This window comes from Aethalodelphis obliquidens, unplaced genomic scaffold, assembly GCF_003676395.1.
Source record: "Aethalodelphis obliquidens isolate GAN/ISIS:26980383/991018 unplaced genomic scaffold, ASM367639v1 scaffold3, whole genome shotgun sequence".
In the NCBI taxonomy this organism is placed as follows: domain Eukaryota; kingdom Metazoa; phylum Chordata; class Mammalia; order Artiodactyla; family Delphinidae; genus Aethalodelphis; species Aethalodelphis obliquidens.
Genome location: NW_020837947.1, coordinates 32,293,014 through 32,320,063, shown reverse-complemented (window position 1 = coordinate 32,320,063; position 27,050 = coordinate 32,293,014). Strand labels below are relative to the sequence as shown.

At 38.4% G+C, this 27,050-nt stretch overlaps 1 protein-coding gene across 3 annotated transcripts in view; it reads right to left on the bottom strand.

The window, feature by feature from the left end:
• The window catches only part of ARHGAP18 (Rho GTPase activating protein 18), a 132,465-nt gene that overhangs the window by 39,723 nt on the left and 65,692 nt on the right, over positions 1-27,050 (bottom strand). For all 3 annotated transcript variants that reach the window (XM_027086757.1, XM_027086751.1, XM_027086742.1), the window contains exons 2-5: positions 18,628-18,824; positions 14,985-15,223; positions 11,240-11,303; positions 6,760-6,938 (exon numbers count right to left, since the gene is read on the bottom strand). In XM_027086757.1, the coding sequence (XP_026942558.1) occupies positions 6,760-6,938; positions 11,240-11,303; positions 14,985-15,223; positions 18,628-18,824 (679 nt within the window). The remainder of the gene's footprint in view (positions 1-6,759; positions 6,939-11,239; positions 11,304-14,984; positions 15,224-18,627; positions 18,825-27,050) is intronic.

The window sequence follows — 27,050 nt, the reverse complement described above, 5'->3', positions numbered from 1 at the left end:
TTTAAAGCATTACCCAAAGTAAATGTGTAAAGAAACCTGAAATATTATTAGTTCAAACATTGGATTTACCTAGCAATATGTCATGAGCTTTATTTATTTATTGATTTAACATTGTGCTTAATGAAAGGAGTTAGTTCTTTATCCCAATGTTTAATTCATAGCAGCAGCTTTAAATATTTATGAAGTTTCACGTCGTTTTTGTTTAGTTAATAGACTGGATGGTTCAGTTCGTTGGCTAAGAGAAGGCAATGCGATTTCAGCAAAAGAAAAGCTCTTCACCTTTTGAAAAGTGTGCTTTAAAAAAGGAATGAAATAAAATTTTTCAAAACATATAAGGTCCTTGGCTCCCATGCATTACCATAAATTAATCAGGCAGCTCACCCAGGCTGCACCCCTCTTCTGTAGGCCTTGAGGTATGAGGGGCCCGTTAGACACTTTATCAGTAATGACGGACTAGACTTTTTCACTCATGAAGTCACTCTAGCTTCAATTCAGAAAGCAAGAGAATCTACGCTTACTCGGTCAATTTCCACAGCTGACTTCTTATCATCTGCTAGGAAATTCATTTCTTATCTAAGATTCTTCCTTGTGTAAAAATGGGATTTTATTACAGTGTTTCAGTCATTGTCATCCTAGGGAATGAATATTTTTCTAGATAAATGAAGTTTTAGAAAACTTCAAACTCACAGTTTTTTAAATTTATTTTTTTAAATGGAGAGCAATAATCATAATTTAAACTTCTCATGACAATTCTGGATCACGATCCTACACACCTACTTTTGCATTGTGTACAAATGTGTGTCTGCCTTAGGTTTTCAGTCTCCTCACCCTGTTCCGAACTAACATTTCTTTCACTGTCCTTCTGCTTCCTCCAGAGATGTTCCATTTTCTAACAAACCCCCAACTTGAGCCCCCATGCAAGTTTTTAGCCTTCAGTATGCACTGAGCTTTGTTACCAGACAACCAAAGTTGCCATAAAACATGAATTTACTTGAATTAAACATAATTCAGTAAGAACCCAAAAGACACTAAAGACTTAAGAAAATATAGGCATGCATCTAGAATATAGGCTTCACCATAGTTATCATTTCAAAGCTATAATCTTAAAAATTGCTAAATAAAGCCTTACTGATTTTAGTCTCCCAAGATAGGATAAAGGAGTGCTACTGAATTTCTATTGTATATGAAGGACTCAACAAACCAGAATCTTATTTGTATAACATCCCAAGCTATCCTGAAGAAGTTGTCAGTAGCACCAATACAAGGACACAAACTCACACCTAAATTAAATGCACATATACCTTGCGGGCACATGTCATCATGATCTTCCAGAAAAACTCCAGCTTCAAAGGCTTAGTCACTGAAGCCAAGCCTTAGCATGCCATGTAATCTCTCTAACCTGTTTTTTTGTATGAAAAAGGATCATAATATCCACCTCATAGAGATCATTCGATAAAGGAACAAAATAATTACAGAGCATACTTTCTAAGATATCATGGGTACACAAAAAACAATAAGTAACAGCTAAATTTTCATCTTAACACACATTAAAGGTTATAAAGCCTGATCTCCAAATTTAAGAGGAGAAATTTGAATCTGCTGTGAGAGATCATAAAGAATTAGCAAAGATTGCCCAATGCCACAAGAAAAAGGAAGTGAATGTAAAATGAGGTCAACAGAGAACAATGTATTAGATAAAGTCTACTGCTTATTTACAGAAGCAGGAGAGCATGGAGTAGAAATGGAATTTGAGGTTTTATCTGCTTAGACTCTCACCTCAGAGTGACGAATATAAATATTTACTTCACCAATCATGCTGATGACCTGTAGAAAGCTTACAGTATGCGCATGCCTTCTAGAAGATACACAAATAAATAAATGGTTGTATAGATGAACTGAAGCATATATGCATAAATAAATACATGGAGGGGCTTCCCTGGTGGTGCAGTGGTTAAGAATCCACCTGCCAATGCAGGGACATGGGTTCAAGGCCTGGTCCAGGAAGATCCCACATGCCGCAGAGCAACTAAGCCCGTGCACCACAACTACTGAGCCGGCGCGCCACAACTACTAAAGCCTGCACGCCTAGAGCCTGTGCTCCGCAACAAGAGAAGCCACCACAATGAGAAGCCTACACACCACAACGAAGAGCAGCCCCCGCTTGCCACAACTAGAGAAAGTCCGCGCACGGCAACGAAGACCCAACACAGCCAAAAATAAATAAATAAAAATTAAATTAAAAAAAAATTAAAATAAATAAATACATTGACAATAATTATCAAAAGCATGGCACCTTAACAGTTTAAAGAATGATTTTATAAATTTTATCTAATGTAAGTTCACAAACAGGAAAGCACTAACAGTAAAGCTAGATACTGAGCTAGACCCCAAAGGATGGGATAAGGCTTCCTTGATAAACACGGAACTACAGACGGGTAGAAATGGGAAGGTCATTTTAAGCTTGGGGCACAACGTGAATAAAATCTAGAAAGCAGGTGAGCAAAACTTAGTTTGTTAGAGAATAAAATGAGAGAGGAAGTTTTGTCTTTAAGTTTCTGAACAAAATTCCTAGTTTATTCCACTGTTCGAATCAACAACTTAGAAGTCAACAAAGTCTTCATCTTGTTTAATTAGACTCTACCATCCTTCACTTAAACCCCCTTCCATCTGTTAGAGATATATTAGACCATCACTTTTTTTTTTTTTTTTTTTTTCGGTACTCGGGCCTCTCGCTGTTGTGGCCTCTCCCGCTGCGGAGCACAGGCTCTGGACGCGCAGGCTCAGCGGCCATGGCTCACGGGCCCAGCCGCTCCACGGCATGTGGGATCTTCCCGGACCGGGGCACGAACCCGCGTCCCCTGCATCGGCAGGCGGACTCTCAACCACTGCGCCACCAGGGAAGCCCAGAAGACCATCACTTTTAAAAGATACTTTTGCTACGGATGGTCTGGAGCCTGGATCATCTCTTTAGGCCACATGATGCACGCATACTCCTTTACTTTTCCCACTAGGCGTAAAAATAGATTCTTAAAAATATATGATAAAGCCTGGAAGCAACCTAGATGTCCACCATCAGGTGGCTGGTTAAATAAATTGCGATACATCCTCACAGCAGGGTACAATGTATAAATAAAAAGGAATAAGAAATATTTCTCTCTACTACAATGGAGTGATCTCCAAGACATACTGCTAAGTCAAATATAAGTAAATAAATAATGAAGTGTGTATAGTGGGCTACCATTTATCTAACAATGGAAGGATAAACCATAAAATTAAAAGAAATTTACCTGTAAGGGAAATTTACCTGTGAAGGGCAGGGAGAGAAGAGGGTGATGGCTCAAGTATAGACGTGAGACTTCTTATACACCTTGTTTTTAATTCTGACTTTTGGACCACTTAAATAATTTACATGTTTACAAAATAAAATTAAGTTTCAAAACAGCAATCACTAAACATTGAATATGAAATGAAACTAATTAACCCAACCAGGTATGCAGTTGGTGGCATAACCATATGGAGAATCACTATCCTAAATGACCTAAAGCAGAGTAATTTGATTATTACAGTCCTTCTGGGATGTATCCCGAGGATACAACCAACTGAGGAAAAGAAAAACAAGCTTAAACTGTTTCTTAGAAATCACATTGTTGATATGCTGTGCATTAACGGAGGATAAAACACATAAATAATTATGTGATACTCTAATTGTACTATCTGCTGTATCCTGAAAACTACTATTCTCAGCATGGAAGAAAGAAGACACAGATGTACTTCTGTCCTCTGAAAAGGCTTTAAGCAATGACCAACTCAGAGAAAGGAACATTCTTAGTGTCTTGAACATAGTCACAAAAAGTATATTTCTACTAAATGGAATCAGAGTTTCTTGCAGAAATAGACAATTCTAAGTCTGAAGCAGAAAATATACCAGAAACATATGAGAAATTTTCTCTAGGATCATGTCATATATGTCTACATCCATGAGTTAAGATACTATTTTTATAAGAAAATTAAAATGAAACAACACTAATTGGTCACTGATGAAAGATGCTAGGGAACAAAAAAAAAAAAATTGAAGACTGGTAAATGAAAGTAAGAAGTAACCCATTTGAGAACATTTTTCTTAAGAGAAGTATTCAAATTAATAAAGGAAAAAAAGAAATTAGAACATCATTTTGTAACCATCAATAAACGAAAGGATCCAAGCATTGATCAGCAGCAGCTGCTAATTTCACAAAAGACAACCAGATATTTTTAATCTCTTGATACATGATCACATATGAAGTAGTCTTGACCAAAAAGTGAGCCTGAGTCTGATCAATCTAGAGTCAACCAATTTACAAGAAGCAGAAGAACATGGGGACAGAACAAGAAACTTAATAACCAGGTTTCTTCAACAAACAAATTTTGAGGGAGGGAGAAAGGGAGGAATGGAAGAAAGGATAAGGAAAAAGAGGGAGAGTAATGAAATAAGGGAGAGAGGGAAGGAGGCAGAGAAAGAGAGAGACACACAGAGACGGAGGGAGGGAGCGAGGAAGGGATTACGAGTCTTGAAAGGCATTATCAACCAACTGCAATGTATGAACCTTATCTGGATCCTGATTCAAACAAACTAAAAAAAAAAAAATCATGAAATTTGTGATTCAATTTGAAATTTGAACACTGATTAGATCTTTGAAATTAAGAATTATTAGCAATTTTTAAGGTACAATAATAGTAATATGGATATGTATTTTGGGTTTTTTTTTTTCATTTATTTTTTTATTTTTGGCTGCGTTGGGTCTTTCTTTGTTGCTGCGTGGGCTCTCTCTAGTTGCGGCGAGCGGGGGCTACTCTTCATTGCGGGGCACGGGCTTCTCATTGCGGTGGCTTCTCTTGTTGAGGAGCACGGGCTCTAGGCATGCTGGCTTCAATAGTTGTGGCACACGGGCTCAGTAGCTGTGGCTAGCAGGCTCTAGAGCACAGGCTCAGTAGTTGTGGCGCACAGGCTTAGCTGCTCCGCGGCATGTGGGATCTTCCCAGACCAGGGCTTGAACCCGTGTCCCCTGCATTTGCAGGCAGATTCTTAACCACTGCGCCACCAGGGAAGCCCTGGATATGTGTTTTTTAAAAAACCCTCTTTTATCTTTTTGAAACACATACTGAAATATTTATAGATGGCAAAATATAATTCAGAGATGTGTTTCAAAATAACACAGAGTAGGGAACTGGTTGGGGGTATGTATAGGACAGGACTAGTCATGGGAAAATGAATGTTGAGGCTAGGTGGTGAGTATTGGGGAGTTCATTATACTATGCTTTTTAACTTTTGTGTGGTGAAATCCTACAAAATAAGTAAATGTATTTTTTTTCTTATTAGTCATCCATTTAATACACATCAGTGTATACATGTCAATCCCAATCTCCCAATTCATCACACCACCACCACCACCACCCCCGCCGCTTTCCTCCCTTGTGTCCATACGTTTGTTCTCTACATCTGTGTCTCAATTTCTGCCCTGCAAACCAGTTCATCTATACCAGTAAATGTATTTTTTTAAAAATACAAGACATTCGGTAGCAATGAGAACACTCAGTACACAGAGGTTGGTTTCTAAACACAATCTGCTACTGAAAAAACAAGGACTCCTTGAAGAAACAGATTCCTTCTAATCTGAGAGGAGAAAAGTACAAGGTGAGCCTGGAACATCTTGTACTAGAAAGCAAAGGAGTAAGAGAATGAGGACATGTTAAATGGCATAGGAACCAGCTTGAAGGGCTCCCTTTTGTCAAATCTGGGTAAATTTAAACATCAAAGAAAAACAATAATGAAGTTATAAAATACTGAATAAAAAAAGGAAGTTTTTGAATAGTGATATTCAAAAACAAAAAAAGGGAGGAAAAGCACTATTATGGAAGATTGCCAGCCAATCAATATAGAAGAAATAATAGAATGAGAAAAATCACCGTTTCTCAAACACTAGTCTAATTATTGTTTCAGGCAAGGATTACAAATGCATGGTGAAGCCACTGGGCGGTAGGATATTCCCTCGGTCTCAAGGATCGCAAATTAGTATTAATTGTACATAGGAAAAGGTATCTTTATGATGGGGAGAACTGGTGAACGTCTCCTTAACCAAGTGGTCAAAATTCCATTTCCAGTAAAGGGACCATCTGATGTCATGCCCTCTTCTGATGATGCAATGAGAGGCATAAACATCATCTAGGCAGTACTGTGACCAAAAATGTTTAATGTGAATTCAGTCACCAAGAACAGACAAAATCAGAAATTTGATTTGCACTCTTCAAAATATTAAAGAAAAATCAAGGGATCTGATCTAGATTTAAGAAACCAAAAAAATATGACATTAAATGCAACACGTGACCCTCATTTGAATCCCAGGTGGGAGTAAGGGAGAAGCTATTGATATTAAGGACAATATTGTGACAATTGGGAACATTTTAATATGATCATATATTAAAATATAATTATTGTTTTAATGTTCAATTTCTTAAGCATTATAACTGTGTTTTGTTTTGTATGCTCTTGTTAGGCTAAAAAAAAAAAAAAGTGAGTATATGTCTATAGTATAACCTATACATAGATAGATAGATAGATGTAAAAAGAAAGTAAAGGTTGTACAATGTTAAATGGATCTACAGGAAGGCTGGGAGTGTATGCTATACTATTCTTTCAACTTTTCTAAGGACCTAAAATTTTCCAAATAAAAAGCTGATGAAAAATATACTCTGATAATGACATCTGAATAGTGTATTACGTACAGGTAACAGGGCATCGTCCCCTTTGCTCCTCTGGATTTTCTCTCTGGAGCTCTCTTTCTGATTGACAGCTTGCTCTGCAAATGATACCTCCAGGTTGATGTCTGTTTCAGAGGCAGGTGCCTCTTCAGGCACCAATGGAGTCAGCTCCTTTCTGCCAACAACTAGGCTAGATGCCTGATCTGGGAAAAAGACAAAAGATTCAAGTGCTTTGGCTACTTCATTTTTTAACTTCTAATACATCAACCATATAAACCTTTGGGAAAAGTACTATTTACTATAAGCAATAATTAACGGTTATTTTAATAGTAAAAAGTATACTCAAGGAATTCTACCAATGGTGAATGGGGGTGTAGAGGAGAGAAGGTGGTGACTAGAAAGCCAGAGTTGAATTGTGGAATCTTTCTCTAAGGTCACAATTCTTAGACTGAGTCCAGTTCCAAAACATTGACGGGTGATCTCAAGCTCTGAATGAAAAACCTCACAAAAATTTAGTAGACTTAATCATTGCTTTATTTTATACTGGGAGAGTAAAAGCAAAAAAAGGAGAGAAGGAGGTTAGCGTTACTCTCTCTTAAAACTATGATATACCATTTAATTTCCTTACAGTGGAACAGATTCCTGAAAAAGATTTCTTCCATGCCCTGCATGTCCTTTCTGGAATGTTACCTATCTATCATAGTAAAAATTCCAAAACAAAAGTTAGCACCAACAATGTGCACTGTGGGAGTCAGGTCTGGAGGTACCTGGTACCAGAACCAACAGGTTTTGCACCAGATTATTACAAAGATTATAACAGCTCTCTTACAACTATAAATCTAATGAAATAAGTTCCATGTATTTACATCAACAGTTTATAATAAATTTAACATTATTTTCTTGGTTTGTTTGTTGTTAATCCTCCGGGAAAAAAATTAACACCTGAAAACTTATTTGCTGAAAACGTCAGCTTTAAGCTTGGAAGAAAATACTTCTAAATTTGGCTATTTGATAAGTTTTTGGTTTTTAACACAACTCACACTAGATAAAAACCTGGAATCAGTGACAGGATTACTGTTATTTTCTCATTGCAGACCTTTAATTCATGGTGGGCAGCTCTGGACTACATCAGTAAGCTTACATAGTACATTCAAATGCTTATATACTAACACAGCAAGGTGATGGAGGGTAAAGTTAATTTTAAAATTTAATAAATATGTCATATATACGTATATTATTAAAAGTCTGATGCCTTCAGAAAATGTATTTGTATTATCTTCTATATATTTTCTATACTTATAGTCACTTAAATCAAAAACACACAGAAAAATTGTTTTACTCAAAAGAAAATACGGATAAATCTAAATCTAGCCTTTTTCACTCTCATTCAGTAAGCAGTGCGGGCTTCGTGGTTGTAGGACTTAGGTAGTGCTCAGCGGGGCCCCAAGCTGGGTTTAACGTTCTACTGTTGCTGTCTTGCAATTTGAACAAGAAGCCCTACATTTTCAGTTTTCACTGGGCCTTGCAAATTACATAGCTGGCCCTGGTGACATCTCACAGTTAAGAAAGTAAGTAAAATGGACCTATGTGAATTCCAAAAATAAGAGAAAATTTAAAGCTCTTTGATTGTATTTATCTGCTGCCATCTATGCCACATTATGCTTTTCCAACAGCCTGTGACAATTTTTTTTTTAATTAGGATAACTAAACCTCTCTCCGATTAATTTTTAAAGTATTAACTTAAATGTCAAAGCACAATGTGAGTTTTACATTCCCACTGGTTTACACTGCTTTATGTTTTACTGTGAATACGTATGTTGGTTTCCTAGGAAACCATTCTAAGAGGAAAAAACTGATTAGCCATTTTCTTAAATTAGAAGCTACCTTTCTAAAAGCTGAGTGTTTATGGTCAAGAATGTTAAAACGACTCCCTTTTCTCCTTAACAGCCCCATGTCAGAGCTACAATAAACACCACCTCCCCACACACACAAATGTTCTGTGCTGAATTCAAAACTGAGGAGAAGAATTATAATTAAGTTAGAATACATTTTATACATATGAAGTTCCTCCAAAAATTGGCAAAAATAAAAAACACAATATAGAAAAGGCTTAAGGATCAAATGGTAACTCCAGTTAAGGCAGATAGCAGGAAAAACAGTTTCAGGGGTGATAAAGGAGCACTGCTAAAAGAAATAGTTAACTGATTAATAAAAGTATCTATGAATCAATTATCTACTCTCAAAGAGAAACGTTAACAGAGAATGCTGAGATAAACCTTTTGGCTCTTAAAGCCCAAAAGTGTAAATAATATAATTTATTTAATCTATTCTCCTTTGGTTTTTAAGTGGATAATAGCACTGAGTTACAAATATTTTACAAAACTCAAAGTTTTTCAATTGTCCAAAATAATCCATATCTTTATTTTAAAAAATAATTTCCCCTCCTCCTTGGAACTCGGAAAAGAAAACATAACACAAAAGTTTTAAAAGTTATTTCGGCATTATTAGTATTTCTATATGTATGTATTAAACATTGGACTTTCATATACACAGAGTTGTATAATTTGATGAAAAGTTAAGATTGATACTTAGCAGTAGATTAATTAATTTGAAATGCAACAATGCTTGCAACATTAAAATTTTATTTTTCATTTAGAGTAAGTAACTTTGATTGAACATGCATAAAAGCCTAAGTGTGTGGAAAACATTTAAATAGACTACGTAGCTCACACTTACAGATTTCAAATGGAAAGAGCTCCACTTTTGAACTCCAGACAATATTTTCCATGCATTTCATTCAGAACCTTTCAATGTTTGCATAACACTGGTTAATTCACTGGCTAGCAAAAGAGCATGGCATTGCCCAGAACAGGTGCAGTAGTAAATACTCAGTGACTTGGATGGCATTATACACATTCTCTTATTATTCTGACTGGAGGCTCTATGCCCACTTCACAGCATTCCAGCAAAAGCAGATGTAAATCAGGCAGCAAGTTTGTCACATTCCACTCGGCTGCTGCAAGCTAGGCTGGAAGGGACTGCTATAATGAACTTGTCTTCCAGAACTTCTGTTTATATAGCCTACATCACCATCTCTGGCAAAGGAGGAAAACACCAAGAAAGGACAATGTTTTCCTCAGTATTCATTTAGCAATTGCCAGTCGCTCTTCCCCAAAGCCCAAAGCATACTGATATTGGCACAAAAGGTTCATCTGTCTCTCTTAACGACCCAGCTCTCTAGCCCGCCTGCACTGGCTATTCCAGCCTGCTTGCCACTTCAGTGCCTACTGGCACACAGACTTAGGGAAACACCCAGTAATTTCATTCTGATATAAAACATGTAACTAAAGAAATCTCCACAGAACAGTAAAAATCAAGTGCTTTTATAGACATAAATATATAGACACGTATGTGTCTATACACACGCATGCACACACTTATATATGCACATACGTGTGTGTGTATATATTTTAAGGCAGGGGTGCAGGAGAGAAGTTCTGAGAAAAGTATGAAAGGAAGGATAAAGATACTAGATGCTCCAAGACTCCAAAATGTCCCGTACACAGTAATTTTGGACTAACCTTTGATTTTTATAGGAAGGTTGGGAACACTTCCCAGGCCTCCACAGTCTACCTGATACTCTTCCTCCACTACTTCCAATCCAAACACAACCCAAGTAATGCCATGAACACTCCAGGTGCCAGGTCTTAAGGACATAAACAAAAGAAAAGTCCCAAGCGGGACTCAGGCAGCCACCAACAACCTCTGCTATAGTTTTTAAGTAACAGCACACTGAGGATTAAATCTGTGACCTTAATTTAGAAATTTTTCCTTTTTGTAAATCCATGAAATAGCTTTAAATCCTTTCTTGGTAAGTACTAATAAAGTCTTACTATTTATTTTCATCCATGCCTTGAATTTCTAATCCATTTCTGAAATAACAGATACAGAAAAAGGAATGAAAAGGAGAGTTGTAATCAATGACCCCCCCCCAAAAAAAATCTTAACTTAAAAAAAAAAGGTTTTCTAAACTTTCTGAAAAGCAATCCATTTATGAGCTAAGAACTTCAGATCTGAAAATGAGGTTCCAAATTCACTGGCTCCCCTTACTAGCTGTGTGGCCTTGGGAAAGTAACTTTACATCTGTAAACCTCACTTCTCTCATTTGTAGAATGGGTTAAGAACAATATTTACTACATAGAGCTCCTGAGTTTATTAAATTAGGTAAATATCTCTGCATAGTACCTGGCACATGGTAAGCATTTGGGAAAACTGACTATGTACAGAGATGTTAGAACAGACAAGATGTTAGACATAGACAAGTATTTAAAAAAAAATCAAAGGCCAACTATATGCTCAGTCTTATGTAATCATCTATTTGGATACTTTATATGAGTATTTGAATAGAATTTGCTTACCAGAATTGAAGATGAATGTTTTAAAAGGTCTTATCTGTTTGTTATACTAATAAATGAGAAAATACAAGAGAACGGGTCCAACTTACCATCTTTTCCTTGGTATTTGTTTTCGTCTGTTCTGACTGATTGTGATTCTGCACCATCTGGAGGCTAAAGATAGAACATGGGCCATTTAGTCATCTCCACCTCACAACCAGAGAAACGGTACTGTGAAATAACTCTATTACTAACCTTCACAGTACAAGAAATGCACTCAGAATTATATCAATCACAGAAAAAAAGGACTACAGGTATAATCAACAAGCAATCATCCAATAAACATGTGATCACCCACAACTTGTAAGACACACTACTAAGCCCTGTGGGGGATAAGGGCAACATCAAGAGTGTCCCTGCCATCAAGAACGCCGCTATACATTGAAGGGAAAAGAAAACATATCCAAAAGTTAACAATATCCATTAACAGATGAGTAGATAAACAAAATGTGAGCCACCCACACAATGAAATATTATTCTGCAATAAAAGGAAACAAAGTACGGGTACATGCTACAACATGGATGAACCTTGAAAACATTATACTAAGTGAAAGAAATCAGTCACAAGGACCACATATTGTGTGATTTCATTTCTACGAAATCTTCCGAATAGGAAAGTCACAGAGACAGAAAGTAAATTAGTGGTTGCCTAGTGGGTAAGGAGAGGAATATGAGGAATGACGGCTAATGGGTATGGGTTTCCTTTTGGAGATGATGAAAAGGTGCTCAAATGGATGGTGAGGATGGTTGTGAATCTGTGACTACACAAAAAACCTCTGGATTGTAAACTTTAAGTGGGCGACTTGGTGAATTCTCTCTCAATAACGCTGTTATAAAATAAAATTATAAGTTGACATGTAGGTAATAAAATAGAATTCTTCATATTTTTTTAAAAAGCTAGTAATAAATGTGAGATCAACTAAAACTAAATTACCAAGCAGGTGATAAGAGCTTAGATATTCAAAGGAACTCCTTTTTCGAGGGGTTGGGGAAGTGACACCTGAAGAATGCAGCCCTCCAAGGGCTTATGGACACAGGAAAACATGGCTGGCTCCTCTCACCAGTAAGTGTGTCCAGGCTGTACTCCCTCCTTTCCAAGTAAGGCTTCAGGAGGAATTCAGGAATCAGGAAGGGGAGTCTAGGTCAATCATACACAGAGGTCTATTTGAATGAACTGTCTTTAAAATACTCATTCCATTGGATTTTCCTCTCTATACAAAAGAAGATAGCCTTTGTAGTCCCCTCCCCACATACTTCAACTCAGGTGTTAGCAGAGGAGAACTCCCCTCTCCACCTGCAGTCCAAGAAGAGTCTAGAAAAGCACCGGGGCAGGTACGCAGAGGTGCTCTACTTAGAGGTTAGAGGTACCCAGGTCAGTGTAGAGCGACTACCAATCACAGAAGTGGTACGAGAGTCGTGGCACTACGTCAGTCCCCCTCAGGCAGGGCAATACCATCCTCCGCCCACGAGCCTGCAGAAGGCCAGCACTCCACGGCACAGGGCACACAGTGAGTAATTCTAATCTTACACAGGAACACGTATTTTGGAGCATGTGGTTGGAATTGTTTTCCTAAGCAATTGAAGATAACAGTGCAGATGGTATTCATTTCTGTATTATATTTCCCAGTGTCAGCAAGGGCTTCAAGAGGAAGCATTTGAAACGGAAGAGCTGAATATGGACAGTCATCTCTCAGTATCTGTGAGAGACTGGTTCCAGGACACCCCCCACCCCTGCCCTTGCGGATCAACATTGGAGGATGCTCAGGTCCCTTATAAAAAATGGCACAGTATAGTCGGCCCTCCGTATCCACAGGTGCAGAACCCAGGGATATGGAGGGCCCACTGTACTTATTTGAGAATAGAAGAACTGCAAGTAAAGATAGCTGGCCCATGTCTGCTTGAGGGATGGGGGACATATTTCTAATGGGTGGCAGTGTTTCGATTAAAGGCATAAAGTGTAAGCAAGTTAACACTATTTTAATTTACTTGTGCCATTTCTCTCTTATTGACTCCATCAGATGATACAACTCACCAGTTACCTTGAACTCAAACCATGTGGTTTAGACATTACCAAGAATTTGCTGGAAAATGTTGCTTGAAGCATTGAGTAGCAACATCCTCTTAGAGACTGGCAGGAATCCCACAGTACATGGTTTGCTTAGGCTCAGCTCTCTGCGCCCCCCCCCCCTTTTGTTTCCTCTTAACTCCCTCAGGGAGAGCTCTTTAATTGGGAAGGAAATGTCATAATACTATATTTCCTTACTATTCATTTTTCTACAGCTAGAAACCAAGTCCAGTCCTTCAACTCCAGTGGATGTCCCAAATAACGACTGGGTGGTATGCAAGCACGTAACTGCCTCACAGCGGCCAGAGACCTACCTAGAGCAATCCAGCCACCCCAAAACTCCTATAAAATGGACTGGATTTGATCTACAGTTGACCATGCAAATAGAGCAGGAAGCTGCAGCTACAAAGGATTTCTTGGAAGAATGAAATGTCTACAAAAAGCAAAAAACCTCTATATGACAGAAAGATACCTTAAATATAAGTCCATTTAGTCCCTCATCCTTTAAAGATTTTTGTTACCCTTTATTTATAGTGTAAATACATCTCATGTATTTACTGAGGCGACTAATATCAGAATCACATATGTAAACCCAAATGCAGCAGGATGCACAGTGGTTAGAAGCACTTATTTAGAGTCTGACAAATCTGGGTTTACTATCTACAGGACCACTGAGCAAGTGACTTAAAGTCTATGAGCCTGTAGAACGGAAACGATGATACCTCACTCACAGGACAGCTCTAAGGATGAAATGGGATATCGCATGGAAAGTAGTTGTAACAGTAGGTGTTCAGTAGCGGCAGCAGCAAATACAACTGCTATTATTATCACTGCAATCATCGTTCAACATCCGTTCTGTTTGTTCTCACTCCAATCATCCAACTGGGTCTTCTAGACCAGAGCTATTCCAACTTCATCAGAGAACAGTCCAGAGTATAGATCAACTTTGACCCTAAGAACATCATTAAGTTCAGCTGACCTTTTTTTCCTCTTTGTAGCAAGACTTTCTTGTTGAAGGAGCAGATGATATTAATTTACATTTTGTGCAAGCTCTTGAGGTCCTCCTGGACAAGCCACTAGCAGCCTACCAACTGGCTGTACTGAGCCGCACTGTTCTACGCCGTACAGATCTCCTACTTGTACCAGGCCTCCCCTGACAGCCATCAGCCCCAGAGTCTCTACCAGACTCCAACAGCTTCCACTAATAAATTCGTCATCTTAGCAAATATCTACTCAAATCTTCTATGTGCTAGGCACCGTGCTACGTGCTAGATGCAAAGGGGAAGTTATTTCATGTTCAGGGTTCCTGTTTTATAATTCAGCTACAACTAGCTCCTTCATGTTCCACTTCCATTCATCCCCACATGAGTCTAGAAAAAAAGCAAATTTTCCTAAAAGAGTTAACGTAGAAGGAAGAATCCTCTACCTCTGACTTTTCTGTAAGTAACAATTAGCCGTCACATTGCCTAGGAGGTTGGGGCCATTCCTAACGCTCCAAGGACACCTAACACAGGGACTGTCACAGAGAAATGTAACTTGTTTCATTTTCTGCCCCATCAGTATAACTTCTAGAAGGACAGGGGTCAAGTCCCTCCTGATCATGGAGAGCACGGAGCTTTAGCGCCTTGCATATACATGCCCATTAAGTTTTTAATGATCTGAATTAAACTGGATGGGTTCAATTGATTCTAAGCAATTATTCCTTTGCTTTATCAAAAAGGAAAACCTACCTCCCTTTCTTTTGACCCTCTCTGTTGAGCAAATATGTCTCTGACGTCAGGAACCTGGTACTGTTTGTTTTTTTTCCTCAAGGTCTGGGAGACAGTCTCTACTCGTTTCTGAACAGCTGCCGCCTGCGTCCGGGTCAGTGTTGATAAAAACACCATGCTTTCTTGGTTATCTCCAGCAGCCTCTCCAAAGAGATTGGACAAACCGGCCTCCTTAAGCCACTCTTCTTCCAGTTCTCCCTCTAAGACAATAGAGAAGAATGGTATTTAAATCACAAAATATGAGAACGTTTACATTTTTTTAAGCTGTTTAAAAACCCTTACTGAAACTCTTATATCACAACCAAACCGCAGTGCTAAGAATCATCATCTGAAACTTGGACAACTGCCATAAACTCCAGGCATAAAGATATCAAATTTTAGATCCATTTCATATACACTCAATTAAAAGTTTTAAATGACTTCACATGTGATTAACCTCTATAACTTCCCTGCAGATTAACCAGGGGAAGATAATACTGTTCCCTTTCCAGAGATGAGCAAGCCATGAAAAGATAACTTACTTCCATCGAGTTACAGAAGGAAGTCGATGCTGGGGATGGCCATTAAAGCCCTGTTTCTTGGCTTAAATTCAGCACTACCCGAGTCCAACCCTAACTGACGGAAAGGCTTGTTTTCTCTGCTCGCTGTAGCTGACAGGGAGTGTAGAAAAGAAGTAAAGAGCATCTGGACATCAGGAACTAATCAATTTCAAATTAATTTTTTTAACCCCCCAGGTCAGCCCATCAAAGTCATGTTTTTCACAAATTTTTTTTTTAAAGCACACTATTTTCAGCAAAAAGACCAAAATAGCTTATTATAGGAAACCAATTAAACAACTGAATCCATTCAAAACACTGAAACGAAGTAAACAGTAAAGCAAATGTTGTATACGATCTATTGACGATTCGGGTCTTCCCTGGCAGTCCAGTGGTTAAGACTCTGTGCTCCCACTGCAGGAGCACGGGTTCAATCCCTGATCAGGGAACTAAGATCCCATATGCCAGGTGGCGCGGCCAAAAAAAAAAGGAAGATCTGTTGATGATTAACAGAAAAACTGAATGATAACTAGAATAGATTCACTCCAAGCTCCATGTTTATAGAGGAAATTGAAAGATCAAGGACTTGAGACACAAAAGACCTGTGTCCTTACCCCATTTCTGCACCTTGATGGCCATGTCACTTTGGCCGGGTCACTTAGCCTCAAGCTGACTCTGTTTTCTCATCTGTAAACTAAACCACAGCTGCCCTGGGTGCCTCATAACCACATGTGAGAATGTCACATGGGAAGAACTTTGCAGAGCTCTATTATAGTCCATATCACATGATGGAGCCCTGACTGGTGTGCCCATCTATCCCTCTCTACTATCTAAACTCCATGAGGGCAGAAATAAAGTATTAATAACCTTGGCTTCAAGAAACATAAGGCAGTGCCAGGCATTCTGCATGCCAGACAACAAAAACTGTTTACTGACATAAAAAGTCAGCCGTGATTATTAATGCTGTTAAGGCAGAACTCGGTATACGTGTATCAAACCAAATGGCCAGAAAAAAGCTGATATTGCCATGATAAGGGAAGTAAACAAGATTACAGTATAGAGTCACTTGTTCCATTAAAAAGTAGAGGTAAAATTCAAACAATTTCAAGTCAAAAAGAAGGCATGGGTGTATAGAAACAGTCCCAATTCTTCTTGATAATCACAACACTATGAATCCATTTTAGCCTTGGAGAATTATGAAATAGCTGAGGACACATGGCTATGCAACAGGCTCGAGTGCTGCTTTCTGCAGAATGTTTTCTCCTTACTCAGCAGGCCGCTGGTATGCTGCTGCCATCTTGAAACATTGAGACAGAAAGGTTGGGAGACACTATTACCACAAAAAGCTCAACTGGATTGGTAAAGTGAGAAAGAATGAGAGTAAAATGAAAGAGAACCCAAATAAAAGAATGAGTTGGTTATAATTTTCTTTTACAAATCAGTGTTAAATTAAGGAAAATCTCTAACTTTTCTTTTTCAAGTATTATCGGTTGCTTTTTTTCAACAAATGGTATAGCAAAGGAGAAAAGCCTATTTATGTATTGATAGATTTCAGTATTAAACAACTTGATGCTAAGTCATTTAGCATTATTAAGAAGTCTTCTGTTGAGAGCGTCCCTGGTGGCATAGTGGTTAAGAATCTGCCTGCCAATGCAGGGGACCGGGGTTCGAGCCCTGGTCTGGGAAGATCCCACATGCCGCGGAGTAACAAAGACCGTGCGCCACAACTACTGAGCCTGCGCTCTAGAGCCCGCGAGCCACAACTACTGAAGCCCGCGCACCTAGAGCCCGTGCTCCGCAACAAGAGAAGCCACCGCAGTGAGAAGCCCACGCACCGCAACGAAGAACAGTCCCCACTCCCACAACCAGAGAAAGCCCGCACACAGCAACAAAGACCCAACACAGTCAAAAATAAATAAATTTATATATATAAAAAAAAGAAGTCTTCTGTTGAAAAACAGGTCACTACTAGCAGTGGGTCCCAAGGTACTAACTGTGGCTCTTACTTTCTTGGCATTTGTATCAATTTATACACCAAAGACTGACTTACAAACTTATAGCTGGCACAAGGCATAGAAAGAATGCTAATATAATAGATGCCAGAGTTGGGCATCAGAAACCTAGTGTCTAATTTAATAGATTAGCGAAAAAAAAAAAAAAAAAAAAGAAAACATGAAATTTAAGGGGAAAAAAAAGTGAAGTTTTACATGCTTCTTCCAGAATATGAAATACAGTAGTGGAGACTGTGGGAAATGTGGCTAGAAAGAGACTTGAGTGAAATTATGAACCAAATACAAGAAGTAAATGTGGAGGCTAAGAATGCTAATACCATCTTCCACTGTCCGAATCTGTACCCTGAGCTTAGCTGGCTAAACTGTGGCACTGCTGCCGATCTGGAGGATGATACTTTGAAAGACAAGATGACCAGTACTGGGACAGGTCTGCAAATCACCAACAACGATGGATTTATGTGAATCTTTCCTTCTAGAAAAAGTTGCTTGGCTAGTAACAAGACAACTATCCTCAACCATTTGAAAGGCTATCATGCAAAAAATAAAACAGACTTGTTCTGATCTTCCAGAAGGCAGATCTACAATAAGTGAGTAAAAGGTAGTGTAGAGCAGATTGTAAATCAGTAAAATAAAGAACACCGAAACAGCTCAAGCTGACGGAAAAGCAGCATCTATACTCACTAGAGGCCAAATGGCCATGTGGCTAGGATATCAAAGAAGGAATTTAAATAAAGCTTAGATGATTTCAAAATTCTAGTCTAACTCTAAGAGTCTATGATACAGCAAGCTTAGCCAACAAGATTCTAGCCACATCTAAAACTAAGCGAATTTACTTATGCCACTTATATGTGTCAGCTGCATCTATAAATCTGCCACAATTAAGTCATTTTCAAGTTGAAAGGCAGCTACCATTTATCTTTTTCTGGTTTTCCTAGCTTTAATATTTTTTTTCCTCCTCTTCCTTTCCATGTATTCATTTCCCATCTATACATATTAAAAAAGAGAGAGAGAGAAAAAGAAAAAAAGAGAAAAAAGTTTTGTTAATTTCATTATTACCATCAGGCTCTTTGACAACCACCACCTCTTGATCTTCTTGTCTGTTCTCACTGGATTTCTTGATATTTTCTAGCTCGGTCCAATAATCTTCCATAGATAGTTCATCCAAAGAATCCTGGGAACTTGATCGATCAAATGGAGGTCTTTCTCTAACTTTGGTGATTTCCTGGTTCATGGTATACTGGCCATATCTGCGACTATAAATTCAAAAGAAAACACGGTCCATCTTAGTACATGAGGAAGTAGTACAATTTCTAAAATATCACAGTACTGAGCTGGAGAATTTGGAAACTCAAGTTCTCCTAAACAAAACCAAAGAAATGTGTATTTTGAAACTGTTTATCTTGAGAGGCTACTGATTATAATACGCTTGTAGAATGAACAGTTTTATCCTCTATGGAAAAGCATAGCAAAGAACAAACAGCAATCGGATAAATATTTTTCCATTTCCATTTCATTTAAATTATTTTAAGCTTCTTTAAACCTGAAAATTTGTTCTTAGAAAGCAACAGGTTAAATCTTGATTAGAGGTTAATTAAATTGGGATTGAATTTTACACAGTATTTCATATTTATCATTGATACCTAAAAATCAAACTCAATCACCCCTTACATAGCAAATATCCACAATCAATGAATGAGGCAACATTTGAATTTTCATTTTGTTTTTTGGAACCAAAACATCAATAGAAGGATGGTATATTAAGTTTGCTGTTACACTCTATTTTAGAAAGCAACTTTTAATATTTACACTTATAAATGTACCCATTACTTACATATATTTTAAAACATGGTAAAAAATGTATTTATTGGCAATTCTGAATAAGTAGTTAGGAATTACCTTGTAAACATTTGGTTAAATATAAGCTATGAAGAAAAGGATAAGTGAATAAATTTTTTAATGACTTCAACTGTATTTTTTTTCTTTGTAAGTCATATCCTACCTACTACTAACATTGAATTAAAGTGCCTAATAATAAAAAAAAACCCATATAGAATAGAAATATTAAATTGCTTCATTATTGTTTATATTGAGATAGAGAGGGAAAAGCCTTATTACTTGAAGAAGGAAATTTTTCAGCTATGGTTTTTCCTCTTTATATTCAATAATTTTTCAGAAATACAATTTGAGTGGAGACAATAACTGGTGAATGAGTGTTTTGTTACTCTAATATCAAATTGCTTTTTTATCTCCCAAGAAGACATTAGGAAGTAATACTCTGCTAGACTGGTTTTACTTACTGCACACAGAGAAAATAAAAAGAAATGCAACAAAACAAAATTCTTTAATAGTGTGTGAACATTTTCACATTTAAACTGGCCTTTCCCATAGTTATTTAAAATAGTAGGATTTAATACAGCATAAGGAAGAAGGTCACTAAACTCTGGTCGAATCTACCCAGCAGTTTAATTCCAACTGACTTAGTAAAAGTCAAAGAACTTAATTACCTATTGCTGCAAATAAATGCAATATAACTGACTACTTAACTGTAATGCGCTAATCGGCCAGTTTTATCCCTTTAAAGATGGTTCTCTCTGCCTTGATTACATACTTTATTAATGCTGGTGGCATGAATGATGGAACAACCCCTATAATCTCACCCCAGCAGCAATACTGGCCTGGTGATGGGTGGGCGTTAGAATGAGGGCCAACAGCAGGAAGTCTAGACATGTTTGTGTGAATCTCTTTCCTCTAGCCTCCATTGTCCATTGTTTGCCGCCCCCCATCCCTTAATTCAAAGGACACTTCCTCCCTCCCTGCCCCAACTCCTGTTTACATCCTTGTATCCCACCCTGTGGCCATGATACCACCGTTGTTCTCAGTTTAGGGTTTACACTCCTGATTCTTAAGTTACAATGTGAACGAGAAAGCTCTCTTTTCTCTTAAAAATGAAAAGTAAATTATATTTTTCATTTCTGTGATCACCAGCTCAACTGATCTCTGGTTCATCTTCCTTAATCCTGCTTTATCAGGACAGCTAAAGTTAATTTACAGTGTTTGCCGGATCCATTTTTGGTTTATTTCATGTCAAATATATAGACGCCCTTCCTTGCTTTTGTTTTACCTCTCATTATAATGTAAGACTGTCTACTTTATTGCTATTTTCGACAACCCTTAGCCCCACGGGAGATCATGATGAGAACTGTGGAATGTGTGAAGTATAATGACTAATGCCAAATAATTTGGTTTATCTGCTCACAGGAAAGTGGTGCTGTTGAACGAAAAGTACATTAAGCCTTTCACTCCTGAAGGAATGTGTTTATTCTGGCAAGAATTTTCCAGTAAATTTCCATTAAGATAAGAGCATGTGCAGAAAAGTGCAAGGGCATTGAGCAACAGCGTTGTTATGTAAATATACCTTCTATAGCAAGCCCTGCTTTCAAAACACGCATAAAGCGAAAATCTAATCGCTTTGTGCTGATGAATCAACTCAATATTTTGACTTTAATAAGATTCAAAAGCTGAACAGGTTTGTTGTAACAACCTGAAGACACTGAGTCATGAAAAGGAGGATTTTTTTTTTTTCTTTTTTTGGATCACTGGCAAATGTTGCAAGAAAACAATTTTTTTAAATATCAGGGGATGGAGTGTAGGTAGGAGGCAACCGTCCAGTGACAGTCCCCTCCTTAGTCAGCTGCCGAATAGTTTATATTTTCTCTAAAAATGTGACTGAACCTTCTTTATTCACAGTTTACATCAATAAACATGTCATGACACTGCTTTTCTTCTTAGAATAGTCTCACTTTTGTACTCCAGACAGGCCACGGCTAAAAGTCTGGCCCTTCTTAAAACTGTCCTGGTAAGAGGCCAGTTAACTAGTTTCCTCTCTTCTGTTTTTAGGAGTATTGTTTTACGACACCATGTTCATTCTGCAAATTGGGCTCAAAAACATAAAAGCAACATCTGCTAGACATAATGAAGTATGCAGCAGAAATATTCTGTATTTCCAAAAGATCCCAGGCAACACATGGTGCTCAAATCAGAGAAACACACGCTTTGCCCCACAGGCAACTACTAATTACCTCCGCCTGACTTACCAGCAAATGATGGTTCTCTGTTCGCTTTTCCTCACTCCCCATCCAGAATCCCATGTGCTAAACATCCATGACCACTCTTCCAAAACTCCCCCATTTCTCACCTTTTACAACTATAACTACAGAACTAGACACTGTCCTCTAAGAGAAGATGCTTCCTAGTCCACTGTACAAGTCTTGCTCTAACACATCACAGTATTATCACTCGGGCTTTTTTCCCATGGGCACTATAGCATCACCAGCAAATACTCAACTTTAAAATCTCCCCATGGGCCTTCATGGTGTGTTATCTTGCTGACATGTCCTCGTGCTGTGTTGATAAAAACTGGAGTTTTGTCTCCTTATATTTTCCCCAGGTATATTTTATCCCATTTTTCTGTAATATTTTTTCCACCTGGCCAGTGAATTTCAAATGTACTGACATCATCAGGCTGTTAGTGATACCTGTTATTTTTTTTTGTCGCAGAGGATCTTAAAGTGATCTGACGCAAGCTGTCCTCCACAAGGAGTTAAGAGTTTGCCATGCACCATGCTGTGGTCCACTGAAAGAAAATTTCTTGATTCGTCCTAGCACCAATGCAGTCAGTGAAACAACAGGAAAACATACAGGACTAGAATTCATAAGTACCAAATGGTTCCAGCTCAACGTTTTTTCATGGTCCTTGGAAAATCACTTCTCTGATTCTAACATTTTCCTATCTATAAAATGGAAAGAATGCCAACAGCCTTCACTGCTTAGTCTGTTGTGAGTTATCAAATAAGAATTCCTGTTAAAGTGTCTCAGAGGTAACCAAGAAGAAGGCACTCAAGTTAGCATCATTGCTAACATTTGTGTAACTGCTAACTACAGATAACTGCCACTCCCATAGTTTAATAAGGTCACCTTTGCCCTCTTCTAAGGTTCAGAGAAATTACTTATCCACTAGGGACAGTCATTCTTAAACCTTTGGTCTCAGACCTCCTCTACACACTTAAAAATTTTCAAGGGCTTGCTTCCAGAGTGTTTTTGAGATAGATATATCCACTGATATGGACACTATTAGATATTAAAACCAAAAAAAATGTAAACACTAATTAATTTAAGAATAAGAAGAATAAATATCTTAAATAACATTTGGGGCAGGGGGGAAGCCCTATGTTTTCCAAACCAAGACAAAAAAATAGTGAGATAAGTAGCACTGTTTTACAGTTTTGAAACTGTCTTTAATGTCTGGCTTAATAGAAAACATCTGGATTCTCACATCTGCCTCTGCATTTACTCTTCTGAGATATTGTAAGTCATGTAGTTTCTGGGAAACTCTACTGTATTCTCAGGAGAGAATGAGAATGAAAAAGGCCAGTAACATCTCGGTGTTATTATGAAAATAGTTCTGATCTCCAAGACCCCTGAAAGGGTCTCAAGAGCCTCAGGTGTTCCTCGACCACACTTTGAAAACACTGCTCCAGGATTTCTCAAAAACACGGAATGGATCTGAAAAGGCACTTTTCAATTCTGTGGGCAACACTCCAGAAAGCCTTACTGAAAGAAACAGACATGCTTTCCTAATGACCTTTGACCTACTTCTTTGTTTATTTTAGTTTAGTTTTACAGCCTTTCATCAAGACTGGGACTTATTCCAATGATATATCCATATTTAATTCATACTACAATGACAAAGAATAAAAACCCCTACCTTGCCAATGTCTTCCATCATTTGCTTTTTTTTTTTTATAAATTTATTTATTTTATTTATTTATTTTTGGCTGTGTTGGGTCTTCGTTGCTGCGTGCGGGCTTTCCCTAAGTTGCGGCGAGCGGGGGCTACTCTTCCTTGCGGTGCGCGGGCTTCCCACTGCAGTGGCTTCTCTTGTTGCAGAGCACGGGCTCTAGGTGCCCAGGCTTCAGTAGTTGTGGCATGTGGGCTCAACAGTTGTGGCGCACGGGTTTAGTTGCTCTGCAGCATGTGGGATCTTCCCAGACCAGGGCTCGAACCTGTGTCTCCTGCGTTGGCAGGCAGATTCTTAAGCACTGCACCACCAGGGAAGTCCCCCATCATTTGCTTTCATCCGCCATGTACAATGGGCAGAAATCCTGTCTAAGCTTCCCCTTTTGCCCGGTGTATTTGAAAATATGTATTTTCTTTAATGCTCCTTTGTCATCGATCTGTACCTCTTCCTACAATTATCTCAAGGCATTTATTTGGAACTAGGACATTTCTTTGAACTCATATTTAACAATCTGATGCAATCTCTACTTTTTGTACCCTGCCCCATCAAGAATCATATTGCTACACTTATATTCAGTCTGTCTCCTGGTCCTGCTCCTTCCAGGGCATTTCTGTGGCCCCAAGTCTGCTTTCGTGAAGTCCTTTGATGCTAGGACTTGGTTTTATTTGTTTTCTTTCCTTACAAGATCCTTACACGTACACTCTCATGCTCCTTATTCTACTTTTACTTCCAACACGGGAAAAGAAGTGACTGGGTTGAGAGATATAAGAGAATAAGGTTATTTTTGTTTTGTTTTTTTGTTCTGTTTTTAATGTGCCAAAAAAAAGTTCTTATTGAGATCATTACTTATCAAACCATAATGACCAAGTATATTTTAGATAAAGCCATATTTATTGAAGTGTAAATTTTAGAATGGTATTAGACCTTAGAGATTTAAACCTATCCCATCATTTTCTAGATGAGGTAATGAGGCGCCAGGGTTAAGTCTTCTTCAAAATCTCAGCAAAGTGATGGTTGAACCAAGATTAGTGTCCTCATTTCTTTTTCGGTCTATTATACCAAATAGACTAGAAAGGGCAGAATTTACTTTTTTCACGTCTGATGCTCCAGTCTTTGTGAGTTTATACTGCACACAGCAAAACCAAGAGTGATCTTGTTCACACAGTCTATAATTAACATTTTAAAATGACCACTACACTTATCTAGAGAAAAATACATTTAACAGTCAAATCATACCTCTTTAAAATGCATGAGAATTCTTTTCCAATGCATTTTATAAAGAGTGGTTTGTGCCACGCTGGGGCACAACTTCAAATATACCCATTTTTTAAAAAGCTTTGTTTTGAAGATGTTTAAAATTTTTTAAATGTTTTAAAAATTCACTCTGTCTCTCCAGCTACAGTATCTCTAGGCTGGGGGTAAAAAAAGGGTTTCTGATGTGTAGATCTTTCTCTTTTGTCAGTGATATTAAAGAAGTAATCTCTGCCATCGTGAGATGGTGAAGCTATTAATACTCGTAATGGCCTGTCCATAAGCCTACACTGAATTTGAATGACTATGAAGAGCTGCGGCCTACGAATGACACAAGTCATTTTTCCCTGGGAAGTGAATGCCTACTATTGTTTAGCTGAAAGCAGTAATTATTAGAAGTGGCTCTGACACCAGAAAGAAAGAACACTGACAGTGCCTTAAGGCGGTAAGAAGTTGATTGGAAAGCAATCCCACACTCTCCCCACTCCCAGGCAGCCTCCGGAGCCCAGGGAAAGGATCCCTCACATCTTCGACCTGACCCAATTGCTATTATTTTTAAAATATATTAGTTAGTTTTCACATTTCAAGTAAACTTACTTTTACCCTTTGCATATTTTACCCCTTTCATGTGGGGGAAGGATAAAACTTACCCATTATTTCTTTCAGCTTTCTTTTTCTTTAAAAATGAACGTCACTTAACATACGTCTAGCACATTGCTGTAGTCGTCACAGAGCGTCCGCCCAATTTTGACACACAGCAAAACAATGAGCAAATGAACTGATGATGCTCTATTTACTTAACTTTGCCTAAGTAAAGCTGAGAAGAGAAGCCCATTAGTGACGCTGCTGAGAGAGAGCTATGAAAACTTGGCTTTCTCACTTTTACAGAAAACTATGGTAGAACCAATTCATATGTGAACATCACTAAAAGAATAGGGGAGGGAACACTCTTGCACTGTTGGTGGGAATGTAAATTGATACAGCCACTATGGAAAACAGCATGGAGGTTCCTTAAAAAACTACAAATAGACTACCATATGACCCAGGAATCCCACTACTGGGCATATACCCTGAGAAAACCATAATTCAAAAAGAGCCATGTACCAAAATGTTCATTGCAGCTCTATTTACAATAACCAGGACATGAAAGCAACCTAAGTGTCCATCAACAGATGAATGGATTAAGAAGATGTGGCACATATATACAATGGAATATTACTCAGCCATAAAAAGAAACGAAATTGAGTTATTTGTAGTGAGGCGGATGGACCTAGAGTCTGTCATACAGAGTGAAGTCAGAAAGAGAAAAACAAATACCGTATGCTAACACATATATATGGAATTTAAGAAAAAAAAATGTCATGAAGAGCCTAGGGGTAAGACAGGAATAAAGACACAGACCTACTAGAGAACGGACTTGAGGATATAGGTAGGGGGAAGGGTAAGCTGTGACAAAGCGAGAGAGAGGCATGGACATATATACACTACCAAACGTAAGGTAGATAGCTAGTGGGAAGCAGCTGCATAGCACAGGGAGATCAGCTAGGTGGTTTGTGACCACCTAGAGGGGTGGGATAGGGAGGGTGGGAGGGAGGGAGACGCAAGAGGGAAGCGATATGGGAACATATGTATACGTATAACTGACTCACTTTGTTATAAAGCAGGAACTAACACACCATTGTAAAGCAATTATACTCCAATAAAGGTGTTAAAAAAAAAAAAAAAAGAATAGGGGTATAGGCAGCAGCGAATACCACCAAGTCCAGTAGAAAGAAAGGAGAAAAGGCACAAGACAGAAGGGCATGTGGGAGAGTCATGAGGCAGCCAAAGCAAATTGGAAAAACTCCCTTCCCTTTTAAGTATAGACGTAGGGTATGTAAAGGGGAAGTTATGGGCTAACACCGGCCACCAGACATCGGTCTTTCTTATTTTCGAGCTTTGGTTCTGGGTAGAAGTGAGATCCTCTGTTTTGAGCTCCCCCAATCCCTCTCAGGAGGCAGTTTTTCCTCCTCCATTGGCATCAAGACTCAACAAGTAGCCAAATGGTAGCCAGGGATCTGAATGTCTAAGTCATTTTCCAAGACGAGGGTAAAGAGATCAGCAGTGGGACTTGACATGAAATATCAAGACCTTGGAAGACTGGTTCAAAGCATATCGAACTGAGTTTGCATATGCACTCCACTCAATTCTCCATCGCCAGGACTTGTATCTACCTGACACTTGGATGTACCTGACACAGCTCTTCTCCAGAACTCTCTCCTTTCCTTGTTCTGGTTAGTTTCAAGCCATCTGGAGATTCAACACCAGCAGCCACTTCGCATTCAGAGCATAGGCTCTCCAGCTGGATCTGTTTTCCAGCTGTCACTACTCAATTTCATATCTTGGTGTCTTTCTCCATGGGGGTTGGAATAAAGAAAGACATATCCACGCT